Genomic DNA, 26,071 nt, shown 5'->3' with positions numbered 1-26,071 from the left:
TTGAGAAATGTTTTCAGTAATGTATTTGGAGTTGTTTCTAAAAGATGTCAGTTTGCTGGTATTATTAAGTTAACAATCAGTTGTTTCTGAAAGATGTCAGTTTGCTGGTATTATTAGGTTAACAATCAGTTGTTTCTGAACAGATATCAGTTACATGGAACTAAAAGTTAACAAAAAGTACTTAACTACAAAGGTATTGGCCAGTTTGTGATATGATTGAAATAAATCAGTTGTGACTGTTTGGCAACAGTCAGATGGTAACGTAATGTCATGTTGTAAATTTTGAATTTACTGGGTGGGTGTAAATACAAAATTTACAACATGACAACTTTTGTATTTACACCCACCCAGTAAATTCAAAATTTACAACATGACAGTAAGGTTATTACACCAGTTCAATGAATCTCAAACAATTCTTTTGATTCAGTCACTTTTATTGCATCTCATCGTATTCTTTCTAACTGTTTAAATAACAAGTACTGGGTAATATACCACTTAATATCCCTACATCATAACAAAGTTAAAAATTTGGTTCCAGGGAATTAATTATTCATGATTGCTGTACTGTAATTTAGTTTATTCAGAGTCATTACTAACAACATGTATCTTATCAATGTTGAAAATAATCCCTATTGAAACCGAATAATTGCTAAATAATTGAGAATTTTGTAATACATATATAAAAATGATTTCTGAATTCTGAACAAAATAATGCTAATAATTTTTTTTACTGTTTACTGTCAAGAAGTACAAAAAAAACCAAACAATAATACTGAAAGCACTATCATTGAATCTCAGAAGAACTTTCATCCAGGGGCCTAACAATAACCAGACATGTAGGTCAGTATTTTCTATTTCTTTCTGATTCAAATAATAAATTTCATATTTAGTGGAAATGCCTTGTTATTGGTTTATCAATCAATGGAAAGTTTTCCTTATAAACACATGCTATCACCCTGTCTTGATATGAACAATAAGAAAACAATCAAAAATATAAAACAAATCAAAAATAGAAGAAAGCATAACAAATCTGAAGTGATTCAGACACAATTCAACCATACTCCATCAACCAAGTTATTTTAACACATACTGGAAATGCTGAGTCTGTCAGGGGTGGAAAATAATTCAACACAGATTGTCAAATATTTAAAACAACAACTGCTCTATACAAGCCTACCACCCATCTATAGATAAAACTACTTTTTCAGGCTGGATCTCAAGGCTGAAATCCTCAAATTTTTCACTGTTTAAAATATCTTGATGAATGGTATATTATTCAACTGTTCTCATCCACAAAATAATTCACCAGATAAAAGTCACAGATCATGAATTCACAATAAATTACTGAAAAATTTAATAAAGTAACAATAAAAAAATAATTCTAAAAAGTGCCCTTCTAAATATTACTGTCTGAGTTTTATAAATAGAATTATTGTTGAAATTCCAAGCATTACAAATCCTAAATAACCGAAAGACTGGAATCCATAGGACTTGAGCAGAAAGCCGCCTACTGTTGGTGATATGGTACGGATGAGTGAGTTCACTGCCATGTTCAGACCAAGCATTGCACCTAGAAACAAAATCAAATCAGGAAGCAGTTAACTTTGGTTTTATTGTTATCAAACTTCTAGGCATTTTTATATTTAACATTCTATTAATTGTAATATTTCTTTTTATTAAACAGTGTTTGATGGCAAGAAATTTACATCTCAGAAGTTCTTCCTATCTATACAATGGTTTTTTCATTATTTGTTTCCTTTTCCTACATGATATTGCATATCTTGTACCGAGTTGTCCTCCCTACTTACCTGTATCTTGGTCTGACACTGTCTTAGTGAGGGCGCTACTGACTACGATGTTGGACGAGGCCAGCCCGACCACCAGAGGGGCCATAACTACACAAAGCTGGAAAACGTCTGTCACGAAGGCCTACAGAAAACAGGTAGCACAGGAAGTTGTCGATTAGGACTGGAAGTAGAAACTTGGACATTCTGTCTTAATGTAGATATACTAACAAAATCTTACCAGTGCTAAATAAGACCAAACTAAAAGGAATGAGGACCATTTCAAAATGTCATTTTCTGAGAACTTCTTGGTTAGAATTCCTACACCCAGTCCTTGTACAATCTGAAACAGTGATAAAGAGATGTAAACCAAGGGGGAAAACTCTAGCATGCTTTATAAAAATATCGTAATATCAATACACACCATAGTTAAAACCCCAACATATGACAATAAATATCCATTTTGTTCAGCTGGTAGTTTGAAGGTTTCCATGGCAAACACTGAGAACATGCTTTGGAACACTCCAATTGGTAATCCTGTAAAAACAACAGGACATTAATACAATTAAATGGTAATCCTGTAAACAAAACAGGACATTAATTCAATTAAATGTCTACTACATCATTTATTTCATATTTCAGCTTATAATTTTCCATGCCAATGATAAACTTACCTGCCAACATTCTGATAAAGAGTAAGAAACCAGCCCCTGGGGCTGTCACCAGGGCCAGGATTTTCTTCAAACTAAACACTGCTGACCCTGAGCTCTCTGGAAGAAGAAATATATTTATATCATCATGGGTATTACAATTCCCAATTCAAAACAGACAATTTGTTGATGAATTTCCTTGCTGACAGAAACCCAGCCCTTTCTATCCAGAAGCACTCTGAAAGGTCTAAATACTCTAATGAAGGACAGTTTTCTGAAGGGATACTTACCTTTTCCCTGAGACTTCTTTGTCCTCTGTGGAACAAACACCCACACAACACCAATACTGAGGACGGATCCTATACACGCCACGAAGGCAGCTGTCTGTTCACTACAGCAGAGAAATGACATATAAAATACTGCGGTTTCATCATTATTCGTTGAATATCAATTTTCGTGGATTTCGTTGTTAAGTTGATCCATAAATTAAATGTTCATTGAAGTGCAATTTCTATGAACATAAGGTATTTGATTGGGTAATTGGCCATGAGTTTACGTATCCTTGAAACTGTGATTTTCATTAAATCCACAAAAATTGATGGCCTTGAATATTAATGAAACCACAGTACAGGTATTTGTATACAAAATACAACTATTGACAGCTATTTCCCTAGCCAAGGAAAACATTGCACATCTCTCCTCCTTCAAAAGCAGTGATTTTCTCTCTTGGATAGTAATGATGTTTATTAAATTGATCAATCTCATTCATTTTAAAACCCCACTGTATTTGTCTACCACATGCCACAACTTTGGCAGCTATTTACAAAGTAGATTGGTTTTAACATTTACATTAACAATACAGGATTTGAGGTCAATTTCATTCCCAAAAGCTTAACACAGTTCTTTTAAAAAACATCCCCTAAAAACTACCAATAATCAAATTTGTAAGGAATGCATATTCAGATGACAGCATAATAATAAACTTAAATGAAGGAAGCATAGAAAACAATAACATATCTACACTTTCATAGCCAGTGCACATACACATACATAGTAAATGATTATGAATGATTCAACTTCAACATGTTTCTCATCAAGGACCAATACAATTACCTGAAGAACTTTGTGACTAATCCTCCCAAGAAGGGCCCAATAACCATGCCCACTCCATAGGACAGGCCCAGCTTGCCCAGGGCATCTGCTCTTTGCCCCTCCTCCCCCAGGTCTGTCACAATCATCTGCCCACCTGTGAATAAACACCATATAAATAGTACCTGTTTGGAAGGGCAATTTATATGTACAGAGATATTTATCAAGGCATTTGTTTTAAAATTTCAATTGCCTGATGCTTTGATGAAGTAGATTTTCAATATTCAACAGCAGTATAGCAACCTCTAATGATACAGTTTATAAATACATGTAATGCCTGTTTGGAAGGGTAACAGTTGAAATCGACATCCCAGAGAAAACCATTTTCAACCAACGCGAAGCACAGGTTGACAATGGTTTTGGAGGTGTTTAAATTTCAAGTGCTGCCCTTCCAAACAGGCATTATTTATTTTATTATGCTGAATGTCTTAATTTTAAAGCTGCTTGGTCCGATTTATTTTGTAATTACAATATCAAAATTTGTTCCATACAAATCATTTATCTCAGAAAGTTATGGACTTTCTCCTATTTACACCAGCAGAATCAGTCTCCTTTCAAAGTTAGAAATATTCAAAGTAAATAAAAATAATTTCTCTTTGGGCAAACGAAAAAACAAACCAAAATGCATCACGGGAATGTTTAGAAAAGGAAACCGCTTGGTTTCGTCCCCCGAATGATTGGGGTTATTCAACCCGCATGCTATGCATCGATTGTAAAGAAAGCAGACTTTGGAAATATTAGCGAACAAAACGTACACATGTTTATTTGTAATTTGTCTGATCATTTCGACCTTTATTTAGAGCGATGTCAAAGTCGTAATACAACCATTCCCGTCTCGTCGCCAGGGGTGAAATTTAACATGAGGCGAAATAACGCGGTACCTTTTAATGTCGTTTGTTTTGTTAGCAAATTTTGTACGTATTTTTCTTCATTGAAATTTGGCATAATTGACGGGTAAAACTACTGCAATGTCTATTATTATACATATATTAAGCATAGCCATCGTTTAAAAGCGTGCATAAAATTTGATATAAAATCGGACCAAGCAGCTTTAAAGAAACTTTACTGCTTTTGATTTTTTTTTTACCTGAATTCTACAGCGAACTGTAAGTGCATAATTTATGTGCATGTACCAATTTGTTTTATTATACTTTCATGTTAAATACTGAAATCTGATTGGTTTAGACGCAGTTGACAATCCGTTCTATTACCCTCAGCACTAGCAACACACTTGGCAACGGGTAACATAACAAATTGTTACATGCGCGTAAATTATGCGCGTACGGTTCGCCGTAGAATTAAAAAAATCTCTAAAATTAAGACATTCAGTATAATAAAATAACTAATGCCTGTTTTGGAGGATAACAGTTGAAATTGACACCACTCGAAAACTATTGTCAACCTCCGCTTCGCATCGGTTGACAATGGTTTCCTCAGGGTGTCAATTTCAACTGTTACCCTGCGAAACAGGCACTATTTTTATAGAGTTACCCATTGCCAAGTGTGTTGTTAACGCTGAGGGTAATAGAACGGATTATAAACTGCGTTTAACCAATTAGATTTCAGTACATGTATTAAACATGAAAGTAAAATAATATATAATACAGTTTTTGTCTTACTTTACTCAGTTTGTACTCTACTTCATATCAGAACTTATTTTCCTCAACCGATTTCATAGTAATTTGGAATATAACTGCCTAGTCTAAGCTTGAGCATTACTTTAGTTGACACATAAATTATTGCTTATTATAAAACCAATGTTCACCTTGCATGGCATGCATGAAGACTGATGGCAGTCTTGAAAGGAAGAGCCAGAAAAAAGTGTCAGCAATTCCAAGGACAAAATATGACACTGATGCACAAGCAAAGGCAAGAGCCATGGCTGCTCTTCCCCCAAACATATCTCCAAACCTTCCATACACAGGGCCACCACATAGCTGTACAACGGCAAAGGTAGTCTGAAGGTATCCAAAAAACACCGGATCCACTCCCAGTTTCTTTGTCAAGTACTGGAAAATAAATCAAGGTGGATTATATAATGGAATTGAAATTAAATACTTAATATAATTCATACTTTTAAATGTTTTATTGTAAATCTAAAATGCAAGGACATATAGAGATTTCTGCTGCCACCATGTTTCGACTCCCTAGTGTCAAAGACAATGACATCCTGGTGAGACACTGCAAGACAGTTTAGTTGTGCAATATTGTCGCAGCCTTCTGTTTGACTGTGTTACTTACTCAAAGTGAGAGTATTCAGCTATTCTGATAAAACTAACAGATTTTGATGAAATACTGTGTTCATTAGTGCTTTGGCTCCTTATGGTGAGCTGTGTACCATGCATAATTAAAATTCAGTGCATTGCACATCATATTCATGTTAGATAGAGTGTTCTTTTGTTAAAATTACAGATGTCCTATGGACTCGGTTTAACGATACATTCGTCTCCTATACTTGCTTCGTAGCAAATGAAAAAAAAATACCATATTGTATATCACCTAAATTTTCATATGATTGGTCTCAAATACCTACAATGTTGCTCTTTCGTGATTCCATTTTACCATATTACCTGTTTTGGGAACAAAATCACTGCCAATTTTAATCACATTTGAAATTTCACTGTTTACGGCTGCCATTTTAAAGATAAAATCTGAGACATTTCCGACAGTATTGCAAGTAAAATCAAACGTGTATATTAACAAAATGCCTTGGTACAACCAATTAAATGGATATTTTGTGAACTTAACTACATCTGCATGTTTGAAAAGGTTTGTGAGGTATAAAAATCTGTTTTTCCTCTGCAGATTATTTTCAACAGACTTAAAATTGAAGTGAAGCAGATCCGCTTCGAGGCTGCTGCATTGCCAGTATGAGACAAATTCTTACTGTGACCTGAGTGTAGCATGGTCACGGTATGATTATTCTGTCTATATTCATGTACCAGGTAATCATTCTTTGAATTCAAATAAATTGAATATAATTTTGCATTAATAAACGCTACAACCAACGCTAATCATTCATCAAAAATAGCTGGAAATTTTAACTTACAGGCAAAGTGCCTATTTGGATCCAAAAGCATGTCGCATATAAAAATATGTTAAAATGGGTACTGAGTATGACTTTGTTGAATCTCCATTTTCCGATCGCTATGTCACTGGTGGATGTCAAATGCGGAACTGAGGTATTTTTCTCAGACGTTTCCGGTGTAAAGTCTCCATTTCCTCCCATTTCGTTTAAGCGCTTTCTTCTCGCAGATGATCGAGTCTCCATGTTTTCACTTGGTGTATCAAACGATTACTACAGAATAACATAACTGTTATTTTAAATACGACATAAAGAGGGCTATTGATTGAAATATTACAGTAAGAAATCAAATAGGATTACTTTCTCCACGTAAAACAAATTACATCAAAGTCCATATGTTCCTTGACTTTCTCTTTTATAAGAAGCTTTTCTAAAACGTTTGTTAGATAGTGGTGTTTGTCCAAAATGTGGAACATTGTCGCAAAACATTTTGCTGTAGCGAATATACCATGATATAAAGCAATAGTGTTAAAAAGGGGTTTAAAGGAAAATAAAAACTATTTTTGCCCTTGGAACATATCAAATATATTTATCAAACTTAGTTAAACAACATTTTACGACAATCGCACACTTGTCCTCAAAACAAACATGTCACATGATAGTCAACTGAAAATAGGTAGTGTGGTCAAGTAACAGGAGATAACATCCTCTTCTATGACCTAAGAGCTTAGGGAAACTGGAGGTGCATCATGGTAAGTGAAACAGTCACATTCATATCCCCTGTGATTTGATTTGTCCACAGAGGCCCGATCTACACTGGACTACACATCATCAGGAGGTTAGCAAGTAGTACCTTCTATACAACCGGTTTTTGCAGTATGGCAATCAGTCACATGAGATTATGGTCAATGGGGTCATTATCTGGAATGACATTTAAGTGACTAACCAAACATGATTGATGTAATTACTTGTTTTTGTTACCTAGCTTATGATATCTCATGACCTAGTTCTTGAACTTTACTTCACATTACTTTTATTTAACTCGTTGAATATCAATGAGTCAGTCATCCTATTTGTATACTATAGTAATACCCAGTAATATGTCTTCTAAACACTGGAAGTGGCATTGGCAAATTGATTTATTTATAAACGCAGACACTTTGTTCAATCTACTGAGACAGTGCCCATGCAACTGTATTATATTGTCTTAGGTGCACGTGAGGTCATGTATATCAGAGGGTTCTCTGACAGGTTAGGTGAATTGGAGCATAGTAAACCATTCTGAATAAGTTGAAGTCAATTCACCACGAGTCACAAGACCTGATATACACTCATTCTGTCTGGATTCCTTGGCAACCTTGAGAATCTCTTCATGTGACCACGCATGTCTGCTGAACATTATGTTGGTTTGTTCTTGGGGTCTCTCTGTCAATTCAGTATTTTGATTGCTCTAGCTGGAGTAACTGATAGTTTGTGGTGAACATTTCTGCAAAAATGGTTCATGAAGGAAATAGGCAACCAGTGGAATCCATTCCTAAAACTTTCAGGCCTTTGTCAGACATCCAGGTAAATCTTTCAGGTTTCTGTCAAATATACAGGTAAATCTTTCAGGCCTTTCAGACATACAGGTACCAGTACTGGCAGTAGTTACTGATCAGAATTCTGAATGCATATATCTTTTTTACTAGTGAATAGTAATCTCATTTGATTGTTTTAAAATCAATCTAATCTTAATAAGAATTTGTTACTCTGGATCAATCTGAAAATATACTGACAGTCAATAATTGAAAGTAATTCTACTTGTGCTATGTGTTAACTTATGCTGTGTAATTCAGTGAGTAGATGGAGGGTTGTTATACCTGTTAAATATCTTGACAGGCAATAGTAAATGAAGTATGTCAGAACTAAATATGCCTATAGTGTCATTCTTGTCAAGGTCTTTCAATATTGCTGACATTGTCATTTACTTACCTATTCTTATTTAGGTTTGTTTGTGTAGATCAGGTTTTTATATATTCTTTTTCTATTATTTCTAACTGACTTCTAATGTAATTGTGCTGTTAACACAGTCATTTTCTTAATTTTTTCTCTTGATATTGGGTAATTTATTCTTTAGATTAACAGACAGATTGATTCCTACACACCCACACACAACACAATAATTTTTTATAAGCGATAAGATTTCATATTCATTCTTTTTATGGTACTTACTTTTCAAGGCTGTCAGCAATGAACCAAAGTAAAAGGAAGTTTATGATACTGTTTCATGTGTAAGAAGAAGGGGGTGGTTTTAATCAGATTGTTAGAGTACTAAACCTAATTTCTCAATGTCTTAAAAATAAATAACTCCATGCTCAATGTAAAAATAAGCTTTTAGAACTAAATAACAGTAAATACTGAAAACTCTTGAGCATTACCATAAGGGTGACTGTATTCAACTATCCGTAAAATATTCTGAATGGGATGTAAAACACCTTTAAATCAATATGACAGGGCACACACAAATAATGACATAGACCAGACACTGGTAGAGAGAACAAAGTGTTAGTGTGTTTCAGTGATCTGAGCTAGCTCAATTGAGTCTTTAAGTTTTTTGAATGACTGATATTGTGCATTGTTTCGGGGTCCCCCAGAGTGCCCTGTTTCCTGGAGGGCTGTGAGATTCAGCACTTCCTTACTGCTCTGTTTTTCATTATACACTGTGACAACAAAACAATGGGCTGACTTCATCCCTTATTATCTAGGACCTTGTGCAAAATGGATCTGAGCTAGGGATGTTCTAACTTTTAATCCGTCATCAGTTTGTGCTGTAAAAATGAACTCCATTATAAATGTTAATGCCGATTTAATCAGAAAGGTACGTGTATTTGTTACCTATCTGTGGACCAGGGCTAGGTTTGGTTTGTTTAGCTTTAATGTATGATCTTCAGATTTTACCTGCTCACATCAAGGAAACAGATAATTATCTGTTGTCTCATGCACGGTCAGTAATTGATGGTGTTGAGGTGTATTTCTAAATGGGATTGCTATCCTATTGTTGGGTTAATTAAGCAAATGGAAACAGTAGGTATTAATGGTTTAGAAAAGCAAGTTTCAGAGCTTTCTTCCATTCCTTTGCTATTTTGATTGATATATACAACTTTCTATTTGATAATCAGATAATCAAGTCATTCAAGTGTTGACATTTTTAAATCAGTAGCATTGGTTTAGAAGTTTTATTTTATATTTTATATGATTATTCCTTATACAGTAAATATTTAAGCACTGTTAAGATTTTTAATTACCTGAAGAATTACTTACTAGTAATCAATATGTAACTGAATTTTTGGTATTGAGTTTTGAAATAATGTAATGGACCCAGATCAAAGTAAACTTTTGTAGGGACAGAACATAAAGATTGAATGATATACAGAAACCAGTCATTTTTTGTTCTCTAAGCTCATTTAATAGGAAGCACAGGAAGTGATATAATGTTTTATTATACTTTCATGTTAAATACTGAAATTTGATTGGTTTAGACGCAGTTGATAATCCGTTCTATTACCCTCAGCGTTAGCAACACACTTGGCAATGGGTAACATAACGAATTGTTAAATGCACGTAAATGATGCACGTATGGTTCACCGTAGAATTCAAGTCATTCCTATAGAAAAAGCTTTTAAGTTTTCTTTAAAATTGACATTCAGTATAATAAAATAAATAGTGCCTGTTTGGGAGGATAACAGTTGAATTAATCAACACTCCTCGAAAACCAATGTCAACCTCCACTTCGCGTCGGTTGACAACGGTTTTCGAGGGGTGTCAATTTCAACTGTTACCCTCCCAAACGGGCACTATTTATATAATATTACGTTGTACATGTATGTGATTTGACTGTTGTGTTATCAGATTGATGTTCCTAGGCTGTAGATGGTTGTCACTTATCAGTACCAATCTACATAAACACGATATCACCCTGTATGTGTTTATTTATTAATTAAAGATATCTTGCATATGTAAAACAATTTTCTGATTTTTGGGAGGTATATCAGTGTATACAGAAGCTATTTAGCTAACAGCAAACACCACACTCAGGGGAAACAAGGAGTGTTAGTGGTCCTAAATATGATGGTGGTGGTCAACTGTGGTTAATAGCCAGATTAGTAGTTGTTAGTAGTAGGGGATGGACCTTTTTGCACAGGATGTAGAGTGGGACTCCCACAGAAGTACTTACATCCAGTTATATAACTTGTCTCTCTCAGTGAGTGATGTACAGCACTCTGTAACTCATTATCTTGTGACTTTACACACAGTCCACCTGACTCTAACATGTGACGCAGATCTAAACAGTTTATAAATTTGAAAAAAAAACTGAAAAAAATCAATTCCTAGATTGTTTACAGTGCTCGAAGATTCCATCTTATGGTAGGATGTGTCCTTTAATTCTCCTCCATTCTTCACAACTGTTATTATTCTTTTCTCAATGTTATGAACACTGTGTTGCTTGTATGTGATCAATGAAAGGGGAAATATTTATGTACATGAATAATGATTCTGATTAAAGTGCTTATATAAGTAAAGACCTGCTAATGACCTTGTTACAGATGGAGTCACATGAAAGCTAGTGAATGAATTCTGCAAGAGTGAACACAGGACAGATAATGAATGAATTAGAAATGTAAAGTGTTGATACCAAGGTCACAGATTTTTGCGTCAGTTGACAGTTGTCATCACGAAGAGTTTTTTTCTCTTGGTGAAACAAAATATTAGACAGTGCAAGGGTGTCAACCCATGGAGTGTTCTTGAAGTATGAGATTCTATTAGAGTTGGACATTTGATATAGACTGGATGGTCAATGTTGCATTTGAATGGAGAACTGTCCTTTAAGCACTAGTGTACATGTTTCACTTATCTACTAAATGTAAGTACCTGGTATGTTTGGACAGATAAGGGTGGGTACAGGCTAGATGAGCCCCATTATCAGTGGACTGAGCCAATCAAACATTTATAACACAATGCACGACATCAAGGAAGTGAAGTATCCCTCGTTCACTTAGACCAGTCCTTCTGTTTATAGATATGGTAAGTCAAATGTTACAGGGCTGAAGGCTTGAATGGGGAAATCCTGTGGCTATGACCTTAAAGAGATCTTTCTGCTTTGATTATAGAGAGATTCTATTGCTGTGATTTTATATATATCCTACTTCTATGACTAAAAGGAGATTCTTTGATATTATTCAAACAAAATCCTGTTGCTATGACTTTAAGGAGATGCTAGTTTTATAGTTATATGGGAATATTGTTGCCATAAGGAGGGTACTGTTGCTTTGACTATAAGCATGAATTACAGGGCAATCCTATTTGTAGACTTGTAAGAGTTTCAGTTGCATCGTGTAACAGTTGTCTATAACACTCCTTTGTGTAACAGTTGTCTATAACACTCCATTATGACATTCGTCTATATTAGTCCTCCATTTCTCTGTTAGTGGCTTCCATTCCTCTGTGAAAGTATTCCATCGTTATGTATAGGGATTTTGTTGTAATGTAAAGGGATTTTGTTGTTTTGTATGGGGATTTCATTGCCATATTGGGATTTGTTGATATTTGATGACCCATTGCTACACAAATGAGACTTAATATTTGGGAATGACATCATTACACTGTATTGATGAAAAAAGCATTTCTTAAAGTGACATTTTTTTCTTCAAATTCCTGATTTATACATTGTCATACTTGATTGATATCACATCTGATTGCAAGAGACCACAATTACTGATGACTGATACATTTACAATAAAGGTTTTATTAACCAGGAGACAAGTTGCTGAATTTCCTACCGTATTCCCAAAGTCAAGTGTTTTTGGACCATATGGCTACTTTGTAAGATTAATTATATTATGCAAATATGCTGAGTGTGAATATTGACTTTGCATTCAAAAGCTCATCGTCGGATACCCACTGTCAATTTGGCGTGCGCTTATTGGTCATGAACCCACTCATTGAAATTTTCTCATGTTCATGATAAAGTTATGCTCTTTTTCCGATTGGTTCCTTTACGCTTTTGAAGAGGAATTATCACCAATTGTGATAATTTTTAGGCATGGATCTATCAACAATGTCATGTTATCACATCTTCATTGTCATTTTTAATTTTTCAAAAAGTAAAGAGTTGGCTCTCTCATTGATTTATTGAGATTTGAATATTCATGAAAACGAAAAAAGTTTACCGAGTCGGCCCATGGTCAGTAAGCATGTGCGAGACTGCCAGTGTGTTTTTCGATAATTTCAAAGCTTGGCAATTTATTTAGTACGGTAAATTAGGTAATACTTATTTTCATTCATTAGAACTTGTATAATGTTAAGATATCAAAGGCATATTAGGTAACAATTTAGAGCCTGCTAATCTGTGATGACGTCATCAGGTGTTGTTCATTTTCAGATGAATACTATGGATCTGAACATCTTAGGTATATCATGTTGATTTCTAATTTAATTTTTTGCATTCCCTCATTGGTTTTGTAATTTGGAGATGAGTTTATTAAGGGTAGAATTAACTTTAGATAGCCTAGGATTAGGACTTAAGATCAGTATCAGTTCTTGTACAGTACACATCCTGTTAATACTTGTTTTTGTTGACTGTAGGCAGGAAGTGTGGAGAAGAAGGAACACCTGTACAAGATCCTGGTGATCGGAGAACTCGGCACCGGCAAGACCTCCATCATCAAGAGATACGTCCACCAGTTCTTCTCCCAGCACTACAGAGCTACTGTATCCTTATCTACTGCACACATCACAAAATAGCCAGTCAAGTGTAACTAATCAGCTTGCTGGTTGTCATGTCACTGGTCCAGTGAGTCAAAGGTCTTGAGTTTGAATCTAGTGGGTCTTTTTGTTTCACAATCATATCATTACAACTTTTTATGAAATATTTTCTGAAAATGATTTCCCATCTGTTGTCCTTTCATACACTTCACAGAAAAAATCAATCACTTATGAAAACAAATTATTTTGAGAAAAGTTTCCTCAGTTGTGTTTACATGTTTAGTTATATCGATATTTTTTTTTCAAGAGTTTTTATTAAGGAAATAATACAATTATTAAAGGGGATTAAAATGAAATTATAGTTCATATGATTGTACACTAGTTTGTTGCAAGTGACCTTGACCTTTGCCCTTAGATTGGAGTGGACTTTGCTTTAAAGGTGTTAAACTGGGATGCCGACACAATTGTTCGTCTGCAGTTATGGGACATTGCAGGTATTTATGAACAATGACCATCAGATTTTTTAAGATCGATCACTCATCTGGACCAAAATTTTAAAGATCAAAAGACTATAATTTATGTAAGGTTCAATACACCAAATGTATTTGAAAGTAACATTGCTATTAAAACATTGCAACATGAGCTTGTAGGTCAATATGTGTACTGGTACAGTGTGCCTGAGACTGTACACAGTCTGAATAAATGATCTCTGTGTCGATCAACAACTTCATCTGATTTTAAGTGACGGTATTAACTAGCAGTGTTTTATATTTGCTATAAACTCATAAGTTTTGAAAATATTATACACACAACCCTAGCAAACTCTAAAATAGATCATCACATACATCTTTGCTAGCCAAGGGTTTTTAATCCACTCTGCTCCTCTCTTGGCTAGCGAAGATACAGGAACGGATTGTAAACCCTTGGTTAGCAAAGATGCATCGCGTATTGATGTTAATTTGTATATGTAAAAAATAAATAATAATGCTGGTATTACTACCAGGGTCTCTTGTATCCTAATGTATTAGTTTAACCAGCTTTCCCTGATTATAATATAATTGAGCTTTTCTTGATCAGGAATGATTTTCATTCATACATTATTTGAACCTTATAATGGCTTATATAGGTCAGGAGCAACATTCCTTGATTATGGAATAATAAAAGGTTTGTTGATCAGTAGATAGAGGAATTGCTTTGATTGTTTGAACCTTATATAGGTCAGGAGAGGTTCGGTAACATGACACGGGTATACTACAAGGAGGCTGTGGGCTGTTTCATCGTCTTTGACGTGACACGAGCGTCGACGTTTGATGCGGTGGTGAAGTGGAAGACTGACCTTGACAGTAAAGTGCAGCTGGCCGACGGCAGTCCCGTTCCTTGTGTTCTATTGGCCAATAAGGTAGGGCTAATCTCAGACAGATCATGTTTCTTGTGTTCTATTGGCCAATAAGGTAGGGTTAATCTCAGACAGATCATGTTTCTTGTGTTCTATTGGCCAATAAGGTAGGGCTAATCTCAGACAGATCATGTTTCTTGTGTTCTATTGGCCAATAAGGTAGGGTTAATCTCAGACAGATCATGTTTCTTGTGTTCTATTGGCCAATAAGGTAGGGTTAATCTCAGACAGATCATGTTTCTTGTGTTCTATTGGCCAATAAGGTAGGGCTAATCTCAGACAGATCATGTTTCTTGTGTTCTATTGGCCAATAAGGTAGGGCTAATCTCAGACAGATCATGTTTCTTGTGTTCTATTGGCCAATAAGGTAGGGTTAATCTCAGACAGATCATGTTTCTTGTGTTCTATTGGCCAATAAGGTAGGGCTGATCTCAGACAGATCATGTTTCTTGTGTTCTATTGGCCAATAAGGTAGGGTTAATCTCAGACAGATCATGTTTCTTGTGTTCTATTGGCCAATAAGGTAGGGCTAATCTCAGACAGATCATGTTTCTTGTGTTCTATTGGCCAATAAGGTAGGGCTAATCTCAGACAGTGCCTCCAAACCCAATACCGTCTCAATGTTTTTCTTCAAATAATTACATGTATGTTACATGTATGTTACATGTATGTTACATGTATGTTACATGTATGTTACATGTATGTTACATGTATGTTACATGTATGTTACATGTATGTTACATGTATGTTACATGTATGTTACAATAGACCAAATTGCCCTTGTATGAAATCTGAAATTCTATTTTTGTGTGTGTGTGTCGTTTTTTTTTAATAATAATTTTATTCAGAATAAGCCAGCTTTTAATATTTTATCATTTATGTAAGATGTTGTGGCTCTTTGTTACTAAGATGAGATTTATAGATACAGTCAAACTTCGTTATCTCGAACTAGATGGGACTGTTTAAAAACTTAAAGATATCTGAGTATTTGAGATATCAGGAGTAAAAAAAGTGGTGGCGACTTACAAATCACTTCGACATATCCATTGTATTCGAGATATTAGTAACTTTTATGGATGCATAATGTTGCCATATTGCCATTGAAATTTGATTTCTATTTTCTTTTTAAACACTAAGTTAATTCAGAATAAGTCAGCTTTTTATTTGTTTTTATTTTATACAAGATGTTGCTGTTTATTTATTTAGAAAAGAAAAAAATTAGATAGCAAATTAGACGCAGTTTCCACCCTATCCCCCTTGTTTGCATTAAATGTTTGTGTTAATGAATGGCTTTATTTTGAGTCAGGATTTGTTACATGAGCCTATTTTATGTTTGTCAGTGTGACCAGACAAAGGAAGGTGTTGTGAACAACTCCAACCAGATGGACGATTTCTGTAAAGAGAAGGGCTTCATTGGGTGGTTTGAGACCTCAGCCAAAGAAAATATCAACATCGATGACAGTGCTCGATTCCTAGTGCAGCGAGTGAGTAGAACAATATATAGAAACACAGACCAAATAGTGAGCACAAACCACATATAGCACAAACCTGTTATTATACGAACCAGATAAAGCAAAGACCAAATACTAGTACAGCACAGATCAGAGGGGAATGGTTAATTCACAACGTACTAGTAAACCTTAGGGGAATGATCAATTCACAACATACTAGCAAACCTTAGTGGAATGGTCAATTCACAACATACTAGTAAACCTTAGGGGAATGATCAATTCACAACATACTAGTAAACCTTAGTGGAATGGTCAATTCACAACGTACTAGTAAACCTTAGGGGAATGATCAATTCACAACATACTAGTAAACCTTAGGGGAATGATCAATTCACAACATACTAGTAAACCTTAGTGGAATGGTCAATTCACAACATACTAGTAAACCTTAATGGAATGGTCAATTCACAACATACTAGTAAACCTTAGGGGAATGGTCAATTCATATCATACAAGTAAACCTTAGTGGAATGGTCAATTCACAACATACTAGTAAACCTTAGGGGAATGGTCAATTCACAACATACTAGTAAACCTTAGTGGAATGGTCAATTCACAACATACTAGTAAACCTTAAGGGAATGGTCAATTCACAACATACAAGTAAACCTTAGGGGAATGATCAATTCATTACATACAAGTAAACCTTAGGGGAATGATCAATTCATTACATACAAGTAAACCTTAGGGGAATGATCAATTCATTACATACAAGTAAACCTTAGGGGAATGATCAATTCATGCATATACCTTTTGGGGTTAGATTCATTTCTTAATTTACCTTTGGGGAAAATGATGAATTTATACATTTACCTTAATGACTTCATTCTCTTAATTGTTTTAAAGTTTATAATAGAAAAAGAGCTTTGTGAAATTTGTTCTGTATACACATACTTGTATTTCAGATATTAGAAAATGACAGCAATATCAAACGAGAAGAAGAGGATCAGGATAAAATCACACTGGGCAGCCGACAAAGCGACATCAAAAATCCCAAAGAAAAGTCGGGTTGCTGCTGATATCTTATCAAAACATGCATGAATGAACACATTGTTAACAAGTCATGGATGAGTGAATTGTATAGTAGGGTATTCTGAGTGGCAAGCCAAACATGTTTGTTATTTAGACTTCTAAAAGAAGTAATGTGAACTAGTTTTTTGATACTTTGATTGTATATGTGTTCCACACACTTAATTGTGATGCATTGTGTGTGACAGGTCAGCACATACTGATTAATTGACACATGTTTTTGTTCCTTTCTTCAAAATCATTTTGTTTCTTTGCCTTTTGCTCTAAAGTCTATCACAAGAGAATTGAAGACAATCAAGGTGGGTTCTTTTTTTTGTTTCTAATTTTTTAAGTTGTGCTTCTTCTGCATGTGAAATCAGGGAGAGAGTTTGCTCCTATGCTCAGTAACAAACAGATGGATAGCCTAAGTGAGTGTGATTATAGAATGTTAGGCACATGAAAAATCTTAAGTGAATATTTTTAATAAAATTTTCTGTTATTTACCTACCCTGTGATCAGTTGTAATAGATGTGAACTGTGCACTATATTTTCTGTAAGGTAAAATGTGCTATCAAAATACTCATCTCTTCTGCGTGCTTCTGACCGAGTGGTTTGTAAGGGGTCATCCATGTGATGGTGTGAAGCAGTGCTCAGGACAACAGTGTGCAGAGAGACTGGTTGTGATATTAAATACGACACTTAATTCTTGGAGGCGAATATTAGATGTACTAATGTATTTTCTTGTCTTGAAAACTTTCTTTGCTCTACTCCAAAGGGGTGATAACCTCTCCTATTCTCTTTATTCTATTGATAGCATTCACTGTAGGGCAAATATAGATAACTCTGTACATGTAAACTTGCTGTAATTCATTACAAATTTTGAAATTTTTAAGTGTTTTTAACATGTCCTTCATCATTGAAAGAGAGAGAGAGAGAGAGAGATGAATGGAGTATGTGATGGTGTGTGTTCTTGTAACCAGAGCTCAGTCGTGGGACTGTGTCGGCTCTTTTTCAACCAATCACACCTTTTTATCTATATACATTTTATCTGCTGTATATTTTTATATTATTGTTGATAGTGTATACTGTCGATGCAATGTTGAAAGATTTTAATAAAGGCATATACTTAGCCATGTTAACCAATAAAACACACTTAATACCATAGAACAAATGAAAGAGAATCAAGTTAGTTGCCAAAGGACTGTCGTTTAACAGAGAATTCAGCCTTAAGAGGTATACAAACGTACAAATGAAAGTCAGTACCCTCAGTACTTTGATTTTCACCTGACGGTCGGCAGAAGGGGGGTAGGATAAAGGGTACTGAAATGCACTTCTTCACCCCACTTCCCCAAGAACCATGTATACACCTGGAGTCCAACTCAGGTTCTGTTTGGTCTCTTCCCCAAGGACAGAACTCTGAAGCTGGGAATGACCTCCAGATACCGTGCATCCCGAATACAAGGTCATTGAGACAAAAAGATCGACTCTTATAAGAGAACAAACAATGGTCATTTTTCTCTGGAAATTAGAATGTCCTTGACCTTGATTTAAGTTCGAGCTAGATGGCCTTGTGATCCTAGATGCTTGAGTTGCATGATTCAATTATTATACTGTATTTTCTTAGAAAATGCATTTTGAATACAGTTGATTTATTCCTTTCATACTGAAAATACGTGGTATAATTCTGACACTTTTAGAATGGTAATTGGAAGAAAGGTCAATGTTTATCACAAAGGGTCCATATTTTAGAGGAGCAACGGACACGGGTAGTATATATAATTCTCCCACGTTGTGAGATGACTAGCAGCTTCCCGTCCTGTCAAGATTGGACTTACACTGCATTGTCAAGGACAATTAATGTGCGAAACGAACAAACAGACAGACATTCGCTGCCACTCTCCCAAACTTAACTCTGAAAGTACTAGCTTTAATTAAAATGGGTAATCTGCAAACCAGAACCAAAATCCTCATTTCGAAATCCATGGAATTTTTTAAAATTTGAAATAGATAGATTAATTGTAATTTAATACATTTGAAAAAAAAATTAGACGAAAAAAAATGCTGAAACACAATTTTTATAAGACAACTAAAGTTGCATCATGGGGAGCATTCTTTAAGTTCATAGTACATGTAATTTTATGTAGGGTTTTATTTTCTGATATCAAGAATTCAAAATTATTGATATCAAATATTTCTTTTTGTATATCAGAAAATATACATAAAAAATAGTACAACGGCGCCTCATGTGCGTATAATAATTATCGACTCGTGACTCTATTATTAAAAGTCACCTGACCGATCACATGTGACCTGCTATCATAAACAAACCATGGCTGATGCAGGCGTGAGGTATCGAGACAAAGTCACAATCGTCACCGGGGGTAGCACGGGCATCGGGAAGGGGTGTGTACAGGTGTTCGGTACGTAAGCTTCTAGCAGACAGGTGTATGCAGGCCACGCATGCTGCGCAGTCATTCATAAATGACAAGTTAACATTGTAAATAGATATACGTAGAATGCGCGTACGTAGTAGTTTTTCTATCCGTTATCAGCTGATAACACGGAATGGGGTCAACTTCCTGACCCCGTTAAAATTCAGCTGTTCTGTGTATAACGTTATGCTGATAATGTGTAAACGTGAAAGGGAACCAAATATATGAGAATAATATTTCAATATAACGCATCTGTAAATGGACGGGTTGTTTACAAAAATGCAAATTGCAGGAGCGGATTCAAAGTCTATATGTAGAGAGTTAATGGCATTGATGAAGAAAGACAGATGATGTAGAGAGAAAAAAAAGATTGTTCAATTCAACCAAAACAGACCAAAACGAATTGATCACATATCTACATACATGAATTTAAGAATTCTAGTTTCATTATAGCTAGCTAAAGGTCCGCCAATTAATGCTGTCTAAATAAATTGGTGTGTTATTTCTTTGTAGTGAAGCATGGATCCAAAGTAGTCTTCTGTGCTAGAGGAGGTAATTTATATCCTATTTGATAACACAAAATGGTTTTGAAGAAAAGCAAAGAAAATACGTTAATTGGATATACTTTATGAAGTGGATAACAAATAATCGCCTAATTTAATTCCACGTTTTAATATGTGATACCTCTGTTAATATTCGACTTTGTCTCGGTTCGCCTTTGTGCATGTATTTGTGATAAAAATTGATTACAAGGTGTATTTTTGTATCACTTCAGAGGCGGCAGGGCGCGCCCTAGAAAGCGAGGTGAACGCTGTGGGGCCCGGGGTAGCCACGTTCATTCAGTGTGACGTCACTAAAGAAGAACAAATCAAGGTTAATGTGGGAATAATACGATAGAAAACAAATGCAAAATATCTTAATATAATATCCAAAAATCAAACACTATTCAGGAAAAAAGTCCAATTCACGATAGCTGTCTCATAATTTCGTTGGTTCGAACACGCTGTAAGATGATTTTTGTCGTTTGACTGGAGGGGATATTTGAAATTTGATATCAATATCAAATATTATTAGACTCCGTCGAGACGTTTACAATGTATATAATTGTAATGTACTTTTGTATACTCACAGAATGTAATTGACAAGACAGTGGAGAAGTATGGAAGGATAGATTGTTTGATAAATAACGCCGGGCAGCGTAAGTTACAATGGTTGTTTTTTACAATGGTGTTTGATGTGTGCATATGATAGTAGAAAAACTGCTGGTGATTACCAAGTTTCTTGTCCTTTTTAAGACCCCCCTAAAACAGCGATCGATGACATCACAGCAGACGACTTCCGGCGACTTCTTGATATAAACCTCGTCAGTTACTTCCTCTTTGCCAAGGTAAGTATGTTGGACGTGGAATCAAATATCATGGGTAATCTAAGAACAACAGGAAGAACATGATTTTCTAATCAAGCAAGATCATTTGATCTCAGCATTTGATTATATTATAATAATATCAGTTGATATGATTATTTGTCAGAAAAGCTACATGTTGCGTGGCGCATTTCTTGCATTATTTAAGGAATAAGGAATCATTCTTTGAGAAATATGAGGTGATAATTTTGCTCGGGGCGTGACCAAATCCAATAAAGAGCTTTATGATAGATTTGATCACGCTCCGACCGTAATTATCATCTCATAATATTCAAAGAATGATTCCTTATTACCTATATTTATATAATTTTAAACCATTGTACGATTAAATTTTTAAATAATAATAAGCAAACCCCGCTGGCGCCTCAATTTTGCGTCATTTGAAGTTATGGGTTATATTGTACAAAATCGGTACGCAGTGTTATCACAGGCAAAGACACTGGAAAATGTAGGTATATAGGGTAATAGAACGGATTACCAACTGCTTCTAAACCAATCAGATTTCAGTATTTAACATGAAGGTATAATAAAATATAAGTAGTGCCTGTTTGGGAGGGTAAGAGTTGAAATTGATACCCCCGAGAAAACCATCGTCAACCGACGCGAAGCGGAGGTTGACAATGGTTTTAGGGGGTGTCAATTTCAACTCTTGCCCTCCCAAACAGGTACTATTCATCTTATTATACTGAATGTCTAAATTTTAAAGAAAATTTTACTGCTTTTGTAGAGGAATGATGTGAATTCTACGGTGAACCGTACGCGCGTAATTTCAGCGCATGTAACAATTCGTTTTTTTATACTTTTATGTTAAATACTGAAATCTGATTGGTTTAGACGCAGTTGATAATCCGTTCTATTACCCTCAGCGTTAGCAACACACTTAGCAACGGGTAGCATTATATAAATAGTGCCTGTTTAGGAGGGTAACAGTTGAAATTGACACCCCGAGAAAACCATTGTCAACCGACGCGAAGCGGAGGTTGACAATGGTTTTCGAGGGGTGTCAATTTCAACTGTTATCCTCCCAAACAGGCACTATTTATTTTGTTATACTGAATGTCTTTTTTAAAATTTTTAAGAAAATTTTACTGCTTTTATATAGGAATAACGTGAATTTTACAGCGAACCGTACGCGCATAATTTTCGCGCATGTAACATTTTTTAATGTTACCCGTTGCCAAGTGCGTTGCTAACGCTGAGGGTAATAGTAAATATTATTAACTGCGTCTTAACCATTCAGATTTCAGTATTTAACATGAAAGTATAACAAAACGAATTGTTACATGCGCGTTAATTATGCGTGTACGGTTCGCCATGGAATTCACGCCATTTCTATATAAAAGCAGTAAAAAAATCTCTAAAATTAAGACATTCAGTATAATAAAATTAATAGTGCCTGTTTGGGAGTTTAACAGTTGAAATTGACACCCCTCGAAAACCATTGTCAACCTCCGCTTCGCGTCGGTTGACATTGGTTTCCTCGGGGTGTCAATTTCAACTGTTACCCTCCCAAACGGCACTATTTATATAGTGTTACCCGTTGCTAAGTGTGTTGCTAACTCTAAGGGTAATAGAATGGATTATCAACTACATCTAAACCAATCAGATTTCAGTATTTAACGTGAAAGTATAATAATATATAAATAGTGCCTGTTTGGGAGGGTAAGAGTTAAAGAAAACCAATGTCAACCGACGCAAAGCAGAGGTTGAAAATAGTTTTCGAGGGGTGTCAATTTCAACTCTTACCCTCCCAAACAGGCACTATTTGTTTTATTATACTGAATGTCTTTACTTCAAAAGAAAACTTTAAAGCTTTCATATAGAAATTGTTTGTGTTTAGTTCATGAGGAATCTTTACAAAGATAATAAATTTGTCATATATCGTTGTGTGAGAAATTGTGTGTTACATGAAACACAAAAGTGAATCTGCGGGTTGTTCTTATTCTATAGTATGCGTTGCCTAACTTGAGAAAAACAGAAGGGAACATTATTAACGACACCAGTCTAGTGGCCCAGATCGGGCAACCAGGGGCCGTCACGTACGTGGCTACCAAGGTAACACGTCATACATACATGTACGTTTGGTGAAGCCCTTGTGAATAACAAAGATAATTGTTTAATTCTAATAAAGCTATATCTTTTTTATGGTAGGGTGGAATTACATCCTTTACAAAAGCCCTGGCAATAGATGAGGCAAAGCACAACGTTAGAGTGAATGCGTGAGTAATTACTTAAGGTAGCTCGCGGGTTTACTGCTTGGTGTCCATAAATTACGCACTGCGTTAGTTTTAAGTAATCAGTACTGATTACCCAAATACAGTCATGAATGTTTATAGTAATTACCAAAGTGTTTTGGTAAAGTCAGAACTCTCAGTACTAAGGTAACTGTATACATATTCTACCAAAATATCCAGTAGTGTATGATAGATATCATAAGTTAATGAAATTCTATTTAAGTTATGAAGCTGATATACCCGGTGCCTGTATCCGGTATTTATAGTAATTAGGATAGAAAATCACCTAAACATACGTCTGGACGCGTGGGGGTGTAATTGATAATAAAATACTTGTACCTCGGCTCTAACCAAGACGTCAGGAGTACATGTTTTTCCTGTTTTAAGATTTTCCCCAGGAAATGTATGGACGCCAATGTGGGAAGAAGAAACCAAACAGTACAGTGACCCGGAATCCGCCAAAAAGAGCGGAGCGGACTGCCAGGTAAGTACACGGATTAATTATAGTAAAACACGGTTACATCGGATGTGCTTTCGTCGAATTCACGCTGAAACCGAAATCAGTTTCCTTAGTAAGTCTTAAAATGTATTATTATGAAATGATCTATTATGACTAAAGCGTATTCAGTCAGTGACAAACTTAACGGCGCCCTAAAAACGGTCAGTTATATGAATCTGTACAGTTTGTATTAATCGGTCGGCATACAGATATATTTTGTTGTAGGTGAACGGTCGATTAGGTATATACAAATCTGTTTTGTTGTAGTTGAACAGTCGGTACATACCGGTAGACATGTAAATTTCTTCTGTTGTAGTTGAACTATCGGTTTTTAAGGAGTTTGTAGTTATAGTTGAATTGTCTGTATATATAAAACTGTTTTGTTGTAGTTGAATTGTCGGGTTTTATACATTTATATTTTGTTGTGGTTGAACGGTCGGTATATATTCATGTAAATATGTTTGTTGTAGTCGAATGGTCGTTTATGTTAATCTGTTTTCTTGTAGTTGAACAGTCGTTTATATAAATCTTTTTGTTGTAGTTGAACGGTCGTTTATATAAATATGTTTGTTGTAGTTGAACGGTCGGTTTATATAAAGCTGTTTGTTGTAGTTGAACGGTCTTTTATATAAATCTGTTTGTTGTAGTTGAACGGTCGTTTATATAAATCTTTTTGTTGTAGTTGAACGGTCGTTTATATAAATCTGTTTGTTGTAGTTGAACGGTCGGTTTATGTACATCTGTTTGTTGTAGTTGAACGGTCGTTTATATAAATCTGTTTGTTGTAGTTGAATGGTCAGTTTTTATACATTTATATTCTGTTGTGGTTGAACGGTGGGTATATATTCATGTAATTATGTTTGTTGTAGTCGAACGGTCGTTTATATAAATCTGTTTTGCTGTAGTTGAACGGTCGTTTATATAAATCTGTTTGTTGAAGTTGAATGGTCGGTTTATATAAATCTGTTTGTTGTAGTGGAACGGTCGGTTTATATAAATCTGTTTGTTGTAGTTGAACGGTCGGTTTATGTAAATCTGTTTGTTGTAGTTGAACGGTCGGTTTATATAAATCTGTTTTGTTGTAGTTGAACGGTCGGTTTATATAAATCTGTTTGTTGTAGTTGAACGGTCGGTTTATATAAATCTGTTTTGTTGTAGTTGAATGGTCGTTTATATAAATCTGTTTTGTTGTAGTTGAACGGTCGGTTTATATAAATCTGTTTGTTGTAGTTGAACGGTCGGTTTATATAAATCTGTTTGTTGTAGTTGAACGGTCGGTCATGTACATCTGTTTGTTGTAGTTGAACGGTCGTTTATATAAATCTGTTTGTTGTAGTTGAATGGTCAGTTTTTATACATTTATATTCTGTTGTGGTTGAACGGTGGGTATATATTCATGTAATTATGTTTGTTGTAGTCGAACGGTCGTTTATATAAATCTGTTTTGTTGTAGTTGAACGGTCGTTTATATAAATCTGTTTGTTGTAGTTGAACGGTCGGTTTATATAAATCTGTTTGTTGTAGTGGAACGGTCGGTTTATATAAATCTGTTTGTTGTAGTTGAACGGTCGGTTTATATAAATCTGTTTGTTGTAGTTGAACGGTCGGTTTATATAAATCTGTTTTGTTGTAGTTGAACGGTCGGTTTATATAAATCTGTTTGTTGTAGTTGAACGGTCGGTTTTTATAAATCTGTTTGTTGTAGTTGAACGGTCGTTTATATAAATCTGTTTTGTTGTAGTTGAACGGTCGGTTCGGGACCATTGAGGAAGCCGGACTACTCTGCCTGTTCCTAGCTACGGACGCCACGTTCTGTACCGGGATAGACATCAACTTATCGGGGGGCGCCGAGCTCAGCTACGGAGTCAAAAACATGCGACTCACCGCCCCCAAATAGCTGTCGTGCAATATAAAATTATAAATATATAACTGCCTGTATTTCTACTTGTATATCAATTATATTAAAGCATTGTATTTAAACCTTAATTTAGTGGGAATTCATGTTCCACCTTTGTTTATTTATTTACAGTTCATTCATTTTGTATTTCAACTAGACTTTGACCCGTACGTGCACGGCTTGACATTGCATATTATGTCGAGCATTTACGAAATAGATACATCAAATTTGCACACCATGTTGACATTCAGAACTCTCAGAATTTTTCATGTTAAGGTCAGACGACACGTTCCTCAATTTTAGATAACTTTTTCCAGGAATT

General features: G+C 35.1%; 3 protein-coding genes across 10 annotated transcripts; 2 read left to right on the top strand and 1 right to left on the bottom strand.

Annotated features, from left to right (window-relative positions):
- Nucleotides 1-397: 397 nt before the first annotated feature.
- Nucleotides 398-7,501, bottom strand: LOC128178206 (solute carrier family 22 member 18-like). Of its 4 annotated transcripts, none has more exons than XM_052845282.1 (10): nucleotides 7,378-7,501; nucleotides 6,633-6,881; nucleotides 5,349-5,592; nucleotides 3,548-3,680; nucleotides 2,725-2,825; nucleotides 2,459-2,554; nucleotides 2,209-2,321; nucleotides 2,026-2,127; nucleotides 1,809-1,929; nucleotides 398-1,570 (listed from the first exon to the last, which is right to left on the bottom strand). In XM_052845282.1, exons 2-10 carry the CDS (start codon nucleotides 6,852-6,854, stop codon nucleotides 1,404-1,406), a joined length of 1,299 nt encoding a protein of 432 aa, XP_052701242.1. In that variant the 5' UTR covers nucleotides 6,855-6,881; nucleotides 7,378-7,501; the 3' UTR covers nucleotides 398-1,403. The 4 variants fall into 4 exon arrangements, with proteins under 4 accessions (XP_052701242.1, XP_052701225.1, XP_052701234.1 ...); XM_052845265.1 differs by lacking the exon at nucleotides 7,378-7,501 and adding an exon at nucleotides 6,992-7,138; XM_052845274.1 differs by lacking the exon at nucleotides 7,378-7,501 and adding an exon at nucleotides 6,969-7,072.
- Nucleotides 7,225-18,412, top strand: LOC128178248 (ras-related protein Rab-32-like). Of its 5 annotated transcripts, none has more exons than XM_052845356.1 (6): nucleotides 7,225-7,360; nucleotides 13,230-13,355; nucleotides 13,765-13,843; nucleotides 14,567-14,748; nucleotides 16,086-16,229; nucleotides 17,162-18,412. In XM_052845356.1, the coding sequence occupies exons 1-6, from the start codon at nucleotides 7,358-7,360 to the stop codon at nucleotides 17,273-17,275; spliced, it is 648 nt and encodes a 215-aa protein (XP_052701316.1). In that variant the 5' UTR covers nucleotides 7,225-7,357; the 3' UTR covers nucleotides 17,276-18,412. The 5 variants fall into 5 exon arrangements, with proteins under 5 accessions (XP_052701316.1, XP_052701298.1, XP_052701308.1 ...); XM_052845338.1 differs by lacking the exon at nucleotides 7,225-7,360 and adding an exon at nucleotides 8,028-8,174; XM_052845348.1 differs by lacking the exon at nucleotides 7,225-7,360 and adding an exon at nucleotides 9,317-9,465.
- Nucleotides 18,413-19,553: 1,141 nt separating this feature from the next.
- LOC128178242 (17-beta-hydroxysteroid dehydrogenase 14-like) lies at nucleotides 19,554-25,838 on the top strand. The gene is made up of 9 exons (XM_052845325.1): nucleotides 19,554-19,684; nucleotides 20,210-20,248; nucleotides 20,472-20,569; nucleotides 20,828-20,894; nucleotides 20,992-21,083; nucleotides 23,070-23,174; nucleotides 23,271-23,338; nucleotides 23,741-23,837; nucleotides 25,594-25,838. Exons 1-9 carry the CDS (start codon nucleotides 19,594-19,596, stop codon nucleotides 25,747-25,749), a joined length of 813 nt encoding a protein of 270 aa, XP_052701285.1. The 5' UTR covers nucleotides 19,554-19,593; the 3' UTR covers nucleotides 25,750-25,838.
- Nucleotides 25,839-26,071: the final 233 nt, after the last annotated feature.

Source organism: Crassostrea angulata, chromosome 1 (genome assembly GCF_025612915.1).
Source record: "Crassostrea angulata isolate pt1a10 chromosome 1, ASM2561291v2, whole genome shotgun sequence".
Lineage (NCBI taxonomy): Eukaryota > Metazoa > Mollusca > Bivalvia > Ostreida > Ostreidae > Magallana > Magallana angulata.
The sequence above is the reverse complement of the archived record's forward strand: the minus strand, read 5'-3'. Positions and strand labels throughout refer to the sequence as shown.

Coding starts and splice junctions, on each gene's coding strand:
- LOC128178242 (XM_052845325.1), top strand. CDS start 19,594: ATGGCTGATGCAGGCGTGAGGTATCGAGACAAAGTCACAATCGTCACC. Junction 19,685..20,209: donor GGGGTGTGTACAGGTGTTCG/GTACGTAAGCTT, acceptor ATTTCTTTGTAG/TGAAGCATGGATCCAAAGTA. Junction 20,570..20,827: donor CTAAAGAAGAACAAATCAAG/GTTAATGTGGGA, acceptor GTATACTCACAG/AATGTAATTGACAAGACAGT.
- LOC128178248 (XM_052845338.1), top strand. CDS start 8,103: ATGGTTCATGAAGGAAATAGGCAACCAGTGGAATCCATTCCTAAAACT. Junction 8,175..13,229: donor GGCCTTTGTCAGACATCCAG/GTAAATCTTTCA, acceptor TGTTGACTGTAG/GCAGGAAGTGTGGAGAAGAA. Junction 13,356..13,764: donor CCCAGCACTACAGAGCTACT/GTATCCTTATCT, acceptor CTTTGCCCTTAG/ATTGGAGTGGACTTTGCTTT.
- LOC128178206 (XM_052845282.1), bottom strand. CDS start 6,854: ATGGAGACTCGATCATCTGCGAGAAGAAAGCGCTTAAACGAAATGGGA. Junction 2,555..2,724: donor AAAGAAGTCTCAGGGAAAAG/GTAAGTATCCCT, acceptor TTCTTCTTCCAG/AGAGCTCAGGGTCAGCAGTG. Junction 1,571..1,808: donor AGTGTCAGACCAAGATACAG/GTAAGTAGGGAG, acceptor TTTTGTTTCTAG/GTGCAATGCTTGGTCTGAAC.